General features: G+C 29.0%; 1 protein-coding gene across 4 annotated transcripts; it reads right to left on the bottom strand.

Annotated features, from left to right (window-relative positions):
- Window positions 1-22: 22 nt before the first annotated feature.
- Window positions 23-3,035, bottom strand: LOC103871000 (putative tRNA (cytidine(32)/guanosine(34)-2'-O)-methyltransferase). 4 transcript variants are annotated; one of them, XR_633461.3, is made up of 12 exons: window positions 2,495-2,782; window positions 2,297-2,390; window positions 2,120-2,169; window positions 1,847-1,896; window positions 1,604-1,712; window positions 1,428-1,488; window positions 1,290-1,342; window positions 1,092-1,184; window positions 942-1,005; window positions 758-865; window positions 294-629; window positions 23-164 (listed from the first exon to the last, which is right to left on the bottom strand). XR_633461.3 is itself a non-coding variant. In XM_009149206.3 (12 exons), exons 2-12 carry the CDS (start codon window positions 2,519-2,521, stop codon window positions 409-411), a joined length of 930 nt encoding a protein of 309 aa, XP_009147454.1. In that variant the 5' UTR covers window positions 2,522-2,545; window positions 2,899-3,035; the 3' UTR covers window positions 184-408. The 4 variants fall into 4 exon arrangements, 3 of the variants coding, with proteins under 3 accessions (XP_009147454.1, XP_009147453.1, XP_009147455.1); XM_009149206.3 differs by lacking the exon at window positions 23-164 and adding an exon at window positions 2,899-3,035 and having other exon boundaries at window positions 184-629; window positions 2,495-2,545; XM_009149205.3 differs by lacking the exon at window positions 23-164 and adding an exon at window positions 2,869-2,999 and having other exon boundaries at window positions 184-629; window positions 2,495-2,545.
- Window positions 3,036-17,088: the final 14,053 nt, after the last annotated feature.

The following is a 17,088-nucleotide window of genomic DNA, read 5'->3' as shown; positions in this document are numbered from 1 at the left end:
CATCATCAAAACAATATTTTCATGCACGTAAAGGTATCCTTTTTCAAAAAAATGAAAGTGTCTTTGTCAACAACGTTTTAAACTGTGTTTAACTTCAACACCGCCAATAAAAATCTCTAACCTAACCAAAACCCACATCTTCTCTAGCCCAGCAACGTATCAACCTAGAATTTAACAACGTTATAATGAAAACAGGATAATAAGATGACTGCAAAGAGTAAAAAAACATATGCGAACAAAGAGAACCCAGTTCTCAACTAAAAAGTACAAACATTCAAAGGAATGAGGCAAACCTTTGGGTCAATGTTGAAAAGCGTTTCAGAAATTGTACTACAGCCTTCTAAGAATCGAATGAAAAACTTCTTTCTTTGTCTTTGTTTTGCATTATTATTGTTATCTAGCCTAGCTTTAAGAGTTGAAGCTTTGTGCTGAAGCTTTCTTGAGCTCAATAGCTCGTTTATAAGGCGGTGCGATCGGAGGCTGAATCGGGTCCAGGCTTCGGTATGACGATCCATCTGCCTCTTTTGGGAGTGGGTAAGACCGGTCCGAGTCATAACCGCTTAAGTCACCACATGCCAAGAATGGAATATAAACTTTGTTGGGTCCCTCGAGCCAACCACTACTGCAATCTGCAGGGTACCAAGACTGTCATGAACAAAACTCTCTTTAAATAGTCATTTGAAAGTGTACTACTCCATACTGCACAAGTTAGCTTCTGATCTTGAAGATGAAGTGAAAAAGAGTTTTTTTTTTTTACCGAGATCGCTTCCACCTGAAGGGCTTCCGACTTTCTCCAAGAGACGATGCAGATCTCTCGGGTTAAATCCTTCTGGTGGGGAGTAATTTTCGCAGACAGCAAAAGCCTCTATTTATAAACAAAGTCAGAGAAATGCAATCAGGAAAAGGGGGAAACAGTTGAAAGTTATACTACTCTTTATTACCTATACTAGAATTGCGGCTGCTTTTAGGTTTCGCAAAAGTCACAGTTGGGAAAAACAACTTCAGCTGCATATTAAAAACAAACAAATAAGTATATCAGTAAAAGAACCAGTTAGTTAATTACAAAAGCACAAATTAATCTAAAAACTTACCTGACAGTACAAGAGACTTGTATCTTTTCCACGGAATATCTTTGCAATAAATTTTCCACCTTCTTTAAGAATATGGGTTACAATCGTTAAGCCCTAACGAAGAAAAAAGGATATGCTAATTGTCAATGAAAAAACATGTTTCGGGCTAAAGCTAAACTTGACATGCAGAATCTTGTAAACAGAAAGCAAACACCTTACCGCTAGTATGAGTTGGGACTGGACAAATTCATCCATGTCATGCAAACCGGTAACTGCCAACCAAATTATGGAATTGTGTTATTTCGATAGTATGTGGTAACAACTGAACAGTGAAAAGGCCTATAACTAGTGTTTTACCATCTGGAGCACCATCACACACAACCAGGTCAGCCTTGCAACCGTCAAAATGTCTAATGACCTTGAGAGGGAAAAAAAAAACACCCAGAAAAAGGTAAGCCATAGAAACAAAAACAAAATCCAAGGATAAATGATAAGGAATAAAAAGATGAGAATAGGAGTTAAGAAAATTTCACCACTTCGGCAGTCCGAGCATTAGTTATGTCCCCTTGAACTTGGATTACACCTTCGATTGGAGCCATAGGCTGCAAATCTATGGCCACAATAAGAGGAAGATCTTCTTCTCTGCAAAGTGATTCAGCAGCAACATATCAGTTCGACTTTGTCAACAAGTGTGAATTACAATTACTGAACGAGCACAGTTAAACAATTGAAGACAAACGACGTTCAAGTGATGTTATGCCACAATAAGAACTTACTTTGACTCAGCTGAATACTTTGCAGGAAGATACAGTTGACGACTCAGAACCTACAATGAGGACGCTGATAAGATTGAGAACATGTTCCTTTATTTTATGAAGTGCAAGGCGAGGAATTAGAGATCATCCCTTGCTCTCCCAACTTAATTTTCCCAATACCTATCACTTCCTGTTTTCATCTATGTAACTCCTCCAATATTAAACTAATCGAACGTACTAAGTTGCCATGCCAGTTAGCTAACTGAGATCCCAAAAGAATAAAAATGACGATACCTGACTCCAGCTACCAGGTGCAGCACATAAATCTACAACCCTCTTCACTCCTGCATAATATAAACAAGACAAATCAGGAAAGCTTACATGATATTGATAAATTTGGCTTAAAAGTGCTGCACTCATTTATTTGGAGTGAATGGAGGAGGATTCAGAGGATAGAGAGAGAATGTTGACCTTGAAAAATGTTGAACTCCTCATCAATCTGAAGAAGCTTAAAGGCACTTCTTGCACGCCACCCTTCTTCTTTGGCTTTCCGATAGTATATATCCTACAAAACCCAACTGGTTAACGCAAATGCCAGAAATATAAAGCTGCAATTTTTTTTAAACTGTAAGCTAAGAAAATATGAGAATCAAGGGAGGGAGGGCGCACCCTTTTATCCCGAGAAGCTTTTCCCATGTCTTTGTCAAGAAGAAAGGGTTACTGCGATGAACACACACACACACAAAAAAAGAAGTCACAAGGATGTCTCAGAAGCATTCTATCAAACACGTTAAGGGCACAACGAAATCAGAGATTATATAAAGTAAAAATTGAAAAAAAGGAAAAGCCAAAATCAAACGCACGAATTATGAACCAAGATTTTAGCAGCAAAGGAGAATCTAAAGCTAGAGCCAAGTGAAGCAGACCAAACAAATTGTCATGCTAAATCAAGTAAAAGAAAAATAAAAACTCATCTAAGCAGCAAACGGCTTTAGTTCGTTGCTGACCAACAATAAACAGCAAACGGAGGAACACATACAAACCTACGCAATAAAATAGCAACACAGACGAACCTTGAAGGAAAGCGAAGGAGGCGCCGGCGGAATCGTTTTAGAGCTATACCAGTCGCTCTTCTTTCTGGGCCATCAATATTCCTGTAAGAGTTTCGGCCCATTTAACTAAGATTTGATTTTAATTCAGTATATATATTATTAAATAGTTAAAGGTGGAGACATCAAATCAAACGTTCCAAACTTTTTTACATACGACCGTGAATGATGCAACTATGCATTAAAACAACTATACATTAAAACAGTATTTTCATATTTTTGATTTTTTCAAAATTTATGTGTTAACCCTACGAAAATATTAATTTTTTTTAGTAAATTCTCTATATATTGAAACCTATGATCTTTAGTGTTGTTTTAAAATTCTAAACACATTCAACATTTGAATTAATATATATTAAATTCTCTTTCATGGTACATGAATATCATTTTATTTTTTGTCAATTAATTTAGTAAAACTTCATAATACTTCCTAAATTGGTGAACTAAACACTATAAAATCGCTATTTTCTAGAAAAACGAAGACAACAAATGTTTCAAACCTCTTTGACCTTCATCATATATTAGTGAATGATGAAACTATGCATTAAAATAGTATTTTCATATTTTTGAATTTTTTTTTCAAAATCTACGTGTTAATCCCCTAAAAAAATATTGAGTTTTTCGATAAATGTTCTATATACTAAAGCCTATGATCTTTAGTGTTCTTTTACATTTTCTAAACACATTTTACATTTGTATTATAATGTATATTAAACTCTATTTCGTTGTACATGGGTATCATTTTAATTTTTTGTCAATTAATTTTGTAAAATTTCTTAATACTTCCTAAATTGGTGGACTAACCACTATAAAATCACTATCTATTTTATATAGAAACAAAGACAACAAAAGTGCCAATCCTTTTTGACCTTCATCATATGTTAGAGAAGAATGCAAATATGCATTAAAACAGTATTTTCATATTTTTGAATTTTTTTTAAAATCTGTCCCTTCAAAAATAATAAATATTTCAATAAATGCTCTAGATACAAAAGTCTATGATCTTTAGTGTTGTTTTAAAATTTCTAAACACATTCTACATTTGTAATAATGTATATTAAACTCTCTTTTGTTGTACATGTGCATCGTTATAAACTTTTTTCAATTAAGTTTGTAAAATTTCATAATACTCCCTAAATTGGTGGACTAACCACTATAAAATCACTATTTTATAGAGAAACGGAGATAACCAAAGTTCCTAACCTCTTTGACCTTTATCATATGTTAGTGAAGAATGCAAATATGCATTAAAACAATATTTTCATATTTTTGAATTTTTCTCAAAATCTGTGTGTTAACCCCTTACGAAAATAGTGAGTTTTCGGTAAATGATCTATATATGAAGCCTATAATCTTTTAATTCGTTTTAAAATTTATAACCACATTATACATTTGTATTAATTTATGATAAACTCCTTTTCATGGTACATGGACATAGTTCTAATTTTTTATCAATTAATTTAGCAAAACTGTAAATAATCCCTAAATCATTGGACTAACCACTATAAAATTGATATTCCTTAGAGAAACGGAAACAACAAAGGTTTCAAACCTCTTTGAACTTCATCATATTTTATTACATGATTCAAATATGTATTAAAACAGTATTCTCAAATTTTTTGAATTTTTCTCAAAATCTATGTATACCCTACGAAAATAGTGAGCTTTCGGTAAATGCTCTATATATGAAGCCTATAATCTTTTAATTCGTTTCAAAATTTATAACCACATTATACATTTGTCTTAATTTATGATAAACTTCTTTTCATGGTACATGGACATCGTTCTAATTTTTGATCAATTAATTAAGCAAAAATGTAAATACTCCCTAAATCATTGGACTAACCACTATAAAATTGCTATTCCTTAGAGAAACGGAGACAACAAAGGTTCCAAACCACTTTGAACTTCATCATATTTTATTACATGATTCAAATATGTATTAAAACAGTATTCTCAAATTTTTTGAATTTTTCTCAAAACCTATGTGTAACCTCCCTACGAAAATAGTGAGTTTTCGGTAAATGCTCTATATATGAAGCCTATAATCTTTAATTTTTTTTAAAAATTTAAAACCATATTATACCTTTGTATTAATGTATGATAAACTTATTTTCATGGTACATGTACATCGTTCTAATTTTTTATCCATTAATTTAGCAAAACTGCAAATACTCCCTAAATCATTGGACTAACCAATATAAAATTGCTATTCCCTAGAGAAACGGAGACAACAAAGCCTCCAAACTTTTTTGAAATTGATCATATTTTATTACATGATTCAACTATGCATTAAAACAGTATTGTCAAATTTTTTGAATTTTTCTCAAAATCTATGTGTACCCCCCTATGAAAATAGTGAGTTTTCGGTAAATGATCTATATATGAAGCCTATAATATTTTAATTCGTTTTAAAATTTATAACCACATTATTTATTTGTACTGGTTTATGATAAACTCCTTTTCATGGTACATGTAAATCGTTCTAATTTTTTATCAATTAATTTAGCAAAACTGTAAATACTCCCTAAATCATTGGACTAACCACTATAAAATTGCTATTCCTTAGAAAAACGGAAACAACAAAGTTTCCCAACCTCTTTGAACTTCATCATATTTTATTACATGATTCAAATATGTATTAAAACAGTATTCTCAAATTTTTTTGAATTTTTCTCAAAATCAATGTGTACCCCCCTACGAAAATAGTGAGTTTTCGGTAAATGCTCTATATATGAAGCCTATAATCTTTTAATTCGTTTTAAAATTTATAGCCACATTATACATTTGTATTAATTTATGATAAACTCTTTTTCATGGTACATGGACATCGTTCTAATTTTTTATCAATTAATTTAGCAAAACTGTAAATACTCCCTAAATCATTAGACTAACAACTATAAAATTGCTATTCCCTAGAGAAACGGAGACAACAAAGGTTCCAAACCTCTTTAAACTTCATCATATTTTATTGCATGATTCAAATATGTATTAAAACAGTATTTTCAATTTTTTTGAATTTTTTTCAAAATCTATGTGTAACCCCTACGAAATTAGTGAATTTTCGGTAAATGCTCTATATATGAAGCCTATAATCTTTAAATTTGTTTTAAAATTTAAAACCACATTATACCTTTGTATTAATGTATGATAAACTTCTTTTCATGGTACATGGACATCATTCTAATTTTTTATCCATTAATTTAGCAAAACTGCAAATACTCCCTAAATCATTGGACTAACCACTATAAAATTGCGATTCCCTAGAGAAACGGAGACAACAAAGGTTCCAAACCTCTTTGAACTTCATCATATGTTATTACATGATTCAACTATGCATTAAAACAGTATTGTCAAATTTTTGAATTTTTCTCAAAATCTATATGTACCACCCCCTACGAAAACTGTGAGTTTTCGGTAAATGCTCTATATATGAAGCCTATAATCTTTTAATTCTTTTTAAAATTTAAAACCACATTATACTTTTGTATTAATGTATGATAAACTTCTTTACATGGTACATGAACATCGTTCTAATGTTTTATCCATTAATTTAGTAAAACTGCAAATACTCCCTAAATCATTAGACTAGCCACTATAAAATTGCTATTCCCAAGAGAAACGGAGACAACAAAGGTTCCAAACCTCTTTGAACTTCATCATTTTTTATTACATGATTCAAATATGTATTAAAACAGTATTCTCAAATTTTTTGAAATTTTCTCAAAATCTATGTGCACGAAAATAGTGAGTTTTCGGTAAATGCTCTATATATGAAGCCTATAATCTTTAAATTTGTTTTAAATTTTAAACCCATATTATACCTTTGTATTAATGTATGATAAACTTCTTTTCATGGTACATGGACATCGTTCTAATTTTTTATCCATTAATTTAGTAAAACTGCAAATACTCCCTAAATCATTGGACTAACCACTATAAAATTGCTATTCTCTAGAGAAACGGAGACAACAAAGCCTCCAAACTTTTTTGAAATTGATCATATTTTATTACATGATTCAACTATGCATTAAAACAGTATTGTCAAATTTTTTGAATTTTTCTCAAAATCTATGTGTACCCCCCTATGAAAATAGTGAGTTTTCGGTAAATGATCTATATATGAAGCCTATAATATTTTAATTCGTTTTAAAATTTATAACCACATTATTTATTTGTACTGGTTTATGATAAACTCCTTTTCATGGTACATGTAAATCGTTCTAATTTTTTATCAATTAATTTAGCAAAACTGTAAATACTCCCTAAATCATTGGACTAACCACTATAAAATTGCTATTCCTTAGAAAAACGGAAACAACAAAGGTTCCCAACCTCTTTGAACTTCATCATATTTTATTACATGATTCAAATATGTATTAAAACAGTATTCTCAAATTTTTTTGAATTTTTCTCAAAATCAATGTGTACCCCCCTACGAAAATAGTGAGTTTTCGGTAAATGCTCTATATATGAAGCCTATAATCTTTTAATTCGTTTTAAAATTTATAACCACATTATACATTTGTATTAATTTATGATAAACTCTTTTTCATGGTACATGGACATCGTTCTAATTTTTTATCAATTAATTTAGCAAAACTGTAAATACTCCCTAAATCATTAGACTAACAACTATAAAATTGCTATTCCCTAGAGAAACGGAGACAACAAAGGTTCCAAACCTCTTTGAACTTCATCATATTTTATTACATGATTCAAATATGTATTAAAACAGTATTTTCAATTTTTTTGAATTTTTTCAAAATCTATGTGTTAACCCCTACGAAAATAGTGAATTTTCGGTAAATGCTCTATATATGAAGCCTATAATCTTTAAATTTGTTTTAAAATTTAAAACCACATTATACCTTTGTATTAATGTATGATAAACTTCTTTTCATGGTACATGGAGATCGTTCTAATTTTTTATCCATTAATTTAGCAAAACTGCAAATACTCCCTAAATCATTGGACTAACCACTATAAAATTGCTATTCCCTAGAGAAACGGAGACAACAAAGGTTCCAAACCTCTTTGAACTTCATCATATGTTATTACATGATTCAACTATGCATTAAAACAGTATTCTCAAATTTTTGAATTTTTCTCAAAATCTATATGTACCACCCCCTACGAAAATGTGAGTTTTCGGTAAATGCTCTATATATGAAGCCTATAATCTTTTAATTCTTTTTAAAATTTAAAACCACATTATACTTTTGTATTAATGTATGATAAACTTCTTTTCATGGTACATGAACATCGTTCTAATTTTTATCCATTAATTTAGCAAAACTGCAAATACTCCCTAAATCATTAGACTAACCACTATAAAATTGCTATTCCCAAGAGAAACGGAGACAACAAAGGTTCCAAACCTCTTTGAACTTCATCATATTTTATTACATGATTCAAATATGTATTAAAACAGTATTCTCAAATTTTTTGAAATTTTCTCAAAATCTATGTGTACGAAAATAGTGAGTTTTCGGTAAATGCTCTATATATGAAGCCTATAATCTTTAAATTTGTTTTAAATTTTAAACCCATATTATACCTTTGTATTAATGTATGATAAACTTCTTTTCATGGTACATGGACATCGTTCTAATTTTTTATCCATTAATTTAGTAAAACTGCAAATACTCCCTAAATCATTGGACTAACCACTATAAAATTGCTATTCCCTAGAGAAACGGAGACAACAAAGCCAAACTTTTTGAAATTGATCATATTTTATTACATGATTCAACTATGCATTAAAACAGTATTGTCAAATTTTTTGAATTTTTCTCAAAATCTATGTGTACCCCCCTATGAAAATAGTGAGTTTTCGGTAAATGCTATATATGAAGCCTATAATATTTTAATTCGTTTTAAAATTTATAACCACATTATTCATTTGTACTGGTTTATGATAAACTCCTTTTCATGGTACATGTAAATCGTTCTAATTTTTTATCAATTAATTTAGCAAAACTGTAAATACTCCCTAAATCATTGGACTAACCACTATAAAATTGCTATTCTTTAGAAAAACGGAAACAACAAAGGTTCCCAACCTCTTTGAACTTCATCATATTTTATTACATGATTCAAATATGTATTAAAACAGTATTCTCAAATTTTTTGAATTTTTCTCAAAATCAATGTGTACCCCCCTACGAAAATAGTGAGTTTTCGGTAAATGCTCTATATATGAAGCCTATAATCTTTTAATTCGTTTTAAAATTTATAGCCACATTATACATTTGTATTAATTTATGATAAACTCTTTTTCATGGTACATGGACATCGTTCTAATTTTTTATCAATTAATTTAGCAAAACTGTAAATACTCCCTAAATCATTAGACTAACAACTATAAAATTGCTATTCCCTAGAGAAACGGAGACAACAAAGGTTCCAAACCTCTTTGAACTTCATCATATTTTATTGCATGATTCAAATATGTATTAAAACAGTATTTTCAATTTTTTTGAATTTTTTTCAAAATCTATGTGTAACCCCTACGAAAATAGTGAATTTTCGGTAAATGCTCTATATATGAAGCCTATAATCTTTAAATTTGTTTTAAAATTTAAAACCACATTATACCTTTGTATTAATGTATGATAAACTTCTTTTCATGGTACATGGACATCATTCTAATTTTTTATCCATTAATTTAGCAAAACTGCAAATACTCCCTAAATCATTGGACTAACCACTATAAAATTGCGATTCCCTAGAGAAACGGAGACAACAAAGGTTCCAAACCTCTTTGAACTTCATCATATGTTATTACATGATTCAACTATGCATTAAAACAGTATTGTCAAATTTTTGAATTTTTCTCAAAATCTATATGTACCACCCCTACGAAAACTGTGAGTTTTCGGTAAATGCTCTATATATGAAGCCTATAATCTTTTAATTCTTTTTAAAATTTAAAACCACATTATACTTTTGTATTAATGTATGATAAACTTCTTTACATGGTACATGAACATCGTTCTAATGTTTTATCCATTAATTTAGTAAAACTGCAAATACTCCCTAAATCATTAGACTAGCCACTATAAAATTGCTATTCCCAAGAGAAACGGAGACAACAAAGGTTCCAAACCTCTTTGAACTTCATCATTTTTTATTACATGATTCAAATATGTATTAAAACAGTATTCTCAAATTTTTTGAAATTTTCTCAAAATCTATGTGTACGAAAATAGTGAGTTTTCGGTAAATGCTCTATATATGAAGCCTATAATCTTTAAATTTGTTTTAAATTTTAAACCCATATTATACCTTTGTATTAATGTATGATAAACTTCTTTTCATGGTACATGGACATCGTTCTAATTTTTTATCCATTAATTTAGTAAAACTGCAAATACTCCCTAAATCATTGGACTAACCACTATAAAATTGCTATTCCCTAGAGAAACGGAGACAACAAAGCCTCCAAACTTTTTTGAAATTGATCATATTTTATTACATGATTCAACTATGCATTAAAACAGTATTGTCAAATTTTTTGAATTTTTCTCAAAATCTATGTGTACCCCCCTATGAAAATAGTGAGTTTTCGGTAAATGATCTATATATGAAGCCTATAATATTTTAATTCGTTTTAAAATTTATAACCACATTATTCATTTGTACTGGTTTATGATAAACTCCTTTTCATGGTACATGTAAATCGTTCTAATTTTTTATCAATTAATTTAGCAAAACTGTAAATACTCCCTAAATCATTGGACTAACCACTATAAAATTGCTATTCTTTAGAAAAACGGAAACAACAAAGGTTCCCAACCTCTTTGAACTTCATCATATTTTATTACATGATTCAATATGTATTAAAACAGTATTCTCAAATTTTTTGAATTTTTCTCAAAATCTATGTGTACCCCTACGAAAATAGTGAGTTTTCGGTAAATGCTCTATATATGAAGCCTATAATCTTTAATTCGTTTTAAAATTTATAACCACATTATACATTTGTATTAATTTATGATAAACTCTTTTTCATGGTACATGGACATCGTTCTAATTTTTTATCAATTAATTTAGCAAAACTGTAAATACTCCTAAATCATTAGACTAACCACTATAAAATTGCTATTCCTAGAGAAACGGAGACAACAAAGGTTCCAAACCTCTTTGAACTTCATCATATTTATTGCATGATTCAAATATGTATTAAAACAGTATTTCAATTTTTTGAATTTTTTCAAAATCTATGTGTAACCCCTACGAAAATAGTGAGTTTTCGGTAATGCTCTATATATGAAGCCTATAATCTTTAAATTTGTTTAAAATTTAAAACCACATTATACTTTGTATTAATGTATGATAAACTTCTTTTCATGGTACATGGACATCGTTCTAATTTTTATCCATTAATTTAGCAAAACTGCAAATACTCCCTAAATCATTGGACTAACCACTATAAAATTGCGATTCCCTAGAGAAACGGAGACAACAAAGGTTCAAACCTCTTTGACATTCATCATATGTTATTACATGATTCAACTATGCATTAAAACAGTATTGTCAAATTTTTGAATTTTTCTCAAATCTATAGTGTACCCCCCTACGAAAATGTGAGTTTTCGGTAAATGCTCTATATATGAAGCCTATAATCTTTTAATTCTTTTTAAAATTTAAAACCACATTATACCTTTGTATTAATGTATGATAAACTTCTTTTCATGGTACATGAACATCGTTCTAATTTTTATCCATTAATTTAGTAAAACTGCAAATACTCCCTAAATCATTGGACTAGCCACTATAAAATCTATTCCCAGAGAACGGAGACAACAAAGGTTCCAAACCTCTTTGAACTTCATCATTTTTTATTACATGATTCATATGTATTAAAACAGTATTCTCAAATTTTTTGAAATTTTCTCAAATCTATGTGTACGAAAATAGTGAGTTTTCGGTAAATGCTCTATATATGAAGCCTATAATCTTTAAATTTGTTTTAAATTTAAACCCATTATACCTTTGTATTAATGTATGATAAACTTCTTTTCATGGTACATGGACATCGTTCTAATTTTTATCCATTAATTTAGTAAAACTGCAAATACTCCCTAAATCATTGGACTAACCACTATAAAATTGCTATTCCCTAGAGAACGGAGAGACAACAAAGCCTCCAAACTTTTTGAAATTGATCATATTTTATTACATGATTCAACTATGCATTAAAACAGTATTGTCAAATTTTTTGAATTTTTCTCAAAATCTATGTGTACCCCCCTATGAAAATAGTGAGTTTTCGGTAAATGATCTATATATGAAGCCTATAATATTTTAATTCGTTTTAAAATTTATAACCACATTATTTATTTGTATTAATTTATGATAAACTCCTTTTCATGGTACATGTAAATCGTTCTAATTTTTTATCAATTAATTTAGCAAAACTGTAAATACTCCCTAAATCATTGGACTAACCACTATAAAATTGCTATTCCTTAGAAAAACGGAAACAACAAAGGTTCCCAACCTCTTTGAACTTCATCATATTTTATTACATGATTCAAATATGTATTAAAACAGTATTCTCAAATTTTTTTGAATTTTTCAAAATCAATGTACCCCCTACGAAAATAGTGAGTTTTCGGTAAATGCTCTATATATGAAGCCTATAATCTTTTATTCGTTTTAAAATTTATAGCCACAATACATTTGTATTAATTTATGATAAACTCTTTTTCATGGTACATGGACATCGTTCTAATTTTTATCAATTAATTTAGCAAAACTGTAAATACTCCCTAAATCATTAGACTACCACTATAAAATTGCTATTCCCTAGAGAAACGGAGACAACAAAGGTTCCAAACCTCTTTGAACTTCATCATATTTTATTGCATGATTCAAATATGTATTAAAACAGTATTTCAATTTTTTTGAATTTTTTTCAAAATCTATGTGTAACCCTACGAAAATAGTGAATTTTCGGTAAATGCTCTATATATGAAGCCTATAATCTTTAAATTTGTTTTAAAATTTAAAACCACATTATACCTTTGTATTAATGTATGATAAACTTCTTTTCATGGTACATGGACATCATTCTAATTTTTTATCCATTAATTTAGCAAAACTGCAAATACTCCCTAAATCATTGGACTAACCACTATAAAATTGCGATTCCCTAGAGAAACGGAGACAACAAAGGTTCCAAACCTCTTTGAACTTCATCATATGTTATTACATGATTCAATATGCATTAAAACAGTATTGTCAAATTTTTGAATTTTTCTCAAAATCTATATGTACCACCCCCTACGAAAACTGTGAGTTTTCGGTAAATGCTCTATATATGAAGCCTATAATCTTTTAATTCTTTTTAAAATTTAAAACCACATTATACCTTTGTATTAATGTATGATAAACTTCTTTACATGGTACATGAACATCGTTCTAATGTTTTATCCATTAATTTAGTAAAACTGCAAATACTCCCTAAATCATTAGACTAGCCACTATAAAATTGCTATTCCTAGAGAAACGGAGACAACAAAGGTTCAAACCTCTTTGAACTTCATCATTTTTTATTACATGATTCAAATATGTATTAAAACAGTATTCTCAAATTTTTTGAAATTTTCTCAAAATCTATGTGTACGAAAATAGTGAGTTTTCGGTAAATGCTCTATATATGAAGCCTATAATCTTTAAATTTGTTTTAAATTTTAAACCCATATTATACCTTTGTATTAATGTATGATAAACTTCTTTTCATGGTACATGGACATCGTTCTAATTTTTTATCCATTAATTTAGTAAAACTGCAAATACTCCCTAAATCATTGGACTAACCACTATAAAATTGCTATTCCCTAGAGAAACGGAGACAACAAAGCCTCCAAACTTTTTTGAAATTGATCATATTTTATTACATGATTCAACTATGCATTAAAACAGTATTGTCAATTTTTTGAATTTTTCTCAAAATCTATGTGTACCCCCCCTATGAAAATAGTGAGTTTTCGGTAAATGCTCTATATATGAAGCCTATAATCTTTTAATTCGTTTTAAAATTTATAACCACATTATTATTTGTAATGGTTATGATAAACTCCTTTTCATGGTACATGGAAATCGTTCTAATTTTTTATCAATTAATTTAGCAAAACTGTAAATACTCCCTAAATCATTGGACTAACCACTATAAAATTGCTATTCCTTAGAAAAACGGAAACAACAAGGTTCCCAACCTCTTTGAACTTCATCATATTTTATTACATGATTCAAATATGTATTAAAACAGTATTCTCAATTTTTTTGAATTTTTCTCAAAACTCATGTGTACCCCCTACGAAATAGTGAGTTTTCTAATGCTCTATATATGAAGCCTATAATCTTTTAATTCGTTTTAAAATTTATAGAACCACATATACATTTGTATTAATTTATGATAAACTCTTTTTCATGGTACATGGACATCGTTCTAATTTTTTATCATTAATTTAGCAAAACTGTAAATACTCCCTAAATCATTAGACTAACCACTATAAAATGCTATTCCCTAGAGAAACGGAGAAACAGACAACAAAGGTTCCAAACCTCTTTGAACTTCATCATATTTTATTGCATGATTCAAATATGTATTAAAACAGTATTTCAATTTTTTGAATTTTTTCAAAATCTATGTGTAACCCCTACGAAAATAGTGAGTTTTCGGTAAATGCTCTATATATGAAGCCTATAATCTTTAAATTTGTTTTAAAATTTAAAACCACATTATACCTTTGTATTAATGTATGATAAACTTCTTTTCATGGTACATGGACATCATTCTAATTTTTTATCCATTAATTTAGCCAAAACAAAAAATACTCCCTAAATCATTGGACTAACCACTATAAAATTGCGTTTCCCTAGAGAAACGGAGACAACAAAGGTTCCAAACCTCTTTGAACTTCATCATATGTTATTACATGATTCAACTATGCATTAAAACAGTATTGTCAAATTTTTGAATTTTTCTCAAAATCTATGTGTACCACCCCTACGAAAAGTGAGTTTTCGGTAAATGCTCTATATATGAAGCCTATAATCTTTTAATTCTTTTTAAAATTTAAAACCACATTATACTTTTGTATTAATGTATGATAAACTTCTTTACATGGTACATGGACATCGTTCTAATTTTTTATCAATTAATTTAGCAAAACTGCAAATACTCTCTAAATCATTAGACTAACCACTATAAAATTGTTATTCCCTAGGGAAACGGAGAAAACAAAGGTTCCAAACCTCTTTGAACTTCATCATTTTTTATTACATGATTCAACTATGCATTAAAACAGTATTCTCAAATTTTTTTGAAATTTTCTGAAAATTTTTTGTGTACCACGAAAATAGTGAATTTTCGGTAAATGCTCTATATATGAAGCCAATAATATTTAAATTTGTTCTAAAATTTAAAACCACATTATACCTTTGTATTAATGTATGATAAACTTATTTACATGGTACATGGACATCGTTCTAATTTTTATCCATTAATTTAGCAAAACTGCAAATACTCCCTAAATCATTGGACTAACCACTATAAAATTGCTATTCCCTAGAGAAACGGAGACAACAAAGCCTCCAAACCTCTTTGAAATTCATCATATTTTATTACATGATTCAACTATGCATTAAAACAGTATTGTCAAATTTTTTGAATTTTTCTCAAAATCTATGTGTACCCCCTACGAAAATAGTGAGTTTTCGGTAAATGCTCTATATATGAAGCCATAATATTTTAATTCGTTTTAAAATTTATAACCACATTATTTATTTGTATTAATTTATGATAAACTCCTTTTCATGGTACATGGACATCGTTCTAATTTTTTATCAATTAATTTAGCAAAACTGTAAATACTATCTAAATCATTGGACTAACCACTATAAAATTGCTATTCCTTAGAGAAACGGAAATAACAAAGGTTCCCAACCTCTTTTAACTTCATCATATGTTATTCCATGATTCATATATGTATTAAAACAGTATTCTCGAATTTTTTGAATTTTTCTCAAAATCTATGTGTACCTCCCTACGAAAATAGTGAGTTTTCGGTAAATGCTCTATATATGAAGCCTATAATCTTTTAATTCGTTTTAAAATTTATAACCACATTATACATTTGTATTAATTTATGATAAACTCTTTTTCATGGTACATGGACATCGTTCTAATTTTTTATCCATTAATTTAGCAAAACTGCAAATACTCCCTAAATCATTGGACTAACCACTATAAAATTGCTATTCCCTAGAGAAACGGAGACAACAAAGGTTCCAAACCTCTTTGAACTTCATCATATTTTATTACATGATTCAAATATGTATTAAAACAGTATTTTCAATTTTTTGAATTTTTTTCAAAATCTATGTGTAACCCCTACGAAAATAGTGAGTTTTCGGTAAATGCTCTATATATGAAGCCTATAATCTTTAAATTTGTTTTAAAATTTAAACCACATTATACCTTGTATTAATGTATGATAAACTTTTCATGGTACATGGACATCGTTCTAATTTTTTATCCATTAATTTAGCAAAACTGCAAATACTCCCTAAATCATTGGACTAACTACTAAAAATTGCTATTCCCTAGAGAAACGGAGACAACAAAGGTTCCAAACCTCTTTGAACTTCATCATATGTTATTACATGATTCAACTATGCATTAAAACAGTTTTCAAAATTTTTGAATTTTCTCAAAATCTATATGTACCAACCCCCTACGAAAATGTGAGTTTTCGGTAAATGCTCTATATATGAAGCTATAATCTTTTAATTCTTTTTTAAAATTTAAAACCACATTATACTTTTGTATTAATGTATGATAAACTTCTTTTCATGGTACATGGACATCGTTCTAATTTTTATCCATTAATTTAGCAAACTGCAAATACTCCCTAAATCATGGACTAACCACTATAAAATTGCTATTCCTAGAGAGAAACGGAGACAACAAAGGTTCCAAACCTCTTTGAACTTCATCATATTTTATTACATGATTCAAATATGTATTAAAACAGTATTTCAAATTTTTTGAATTTTTTCAAAATCTATGTGTTACCCCTACGAAAATAGTGAGTTTTCGGTAAATGCTCTATATATGAAGCCTATAATCTTTTAATT

The sequence above is a fragment of the Brassica rapa genome, chromosome A06, assembly GCF_000309985.2.
Source record: "Brassica rapa cultivar Chiifu-401-42 chromosome A06, CAAS_Brap_v3.01, whole genome shotgun sequence".
Taxonomy (NCBI): domain Eukaryota; kingdom Viridiplantae; phylum Streptophyta; class Magnoliopsida; order Brassicales; family Brassicaceae; genus Brassica; species Brassica rapa.
Note: the sequence above shows the minus strand (reverse complement) of the source record. Positions and strands in the feature narration are given on the sequence as shown.

Bases quoted from the DNA above. Each gene is read 5' to 3' on its own strand.
- LOC103871000 (XM_009149206.3), bottom strand. From the start codon at position 2,521: ATGGGAAAAGCTTCTCGGGATAAAAGG. The intron at 1,006-1,091 runs GTAAGTTTTTAG...TTTAATATGCAG, and splicing joins CAAGTCTCTTGTACTGTCAG to CTGAAGTTGTTTTTCCCAAC. The intron at 866-941 runs GTAATAAAGAGT...GTTTATAAATAG, and splicing joins CAGCCGCAATTCTAGTATAG to AGGCTTTTGCTGTCTGCGAA.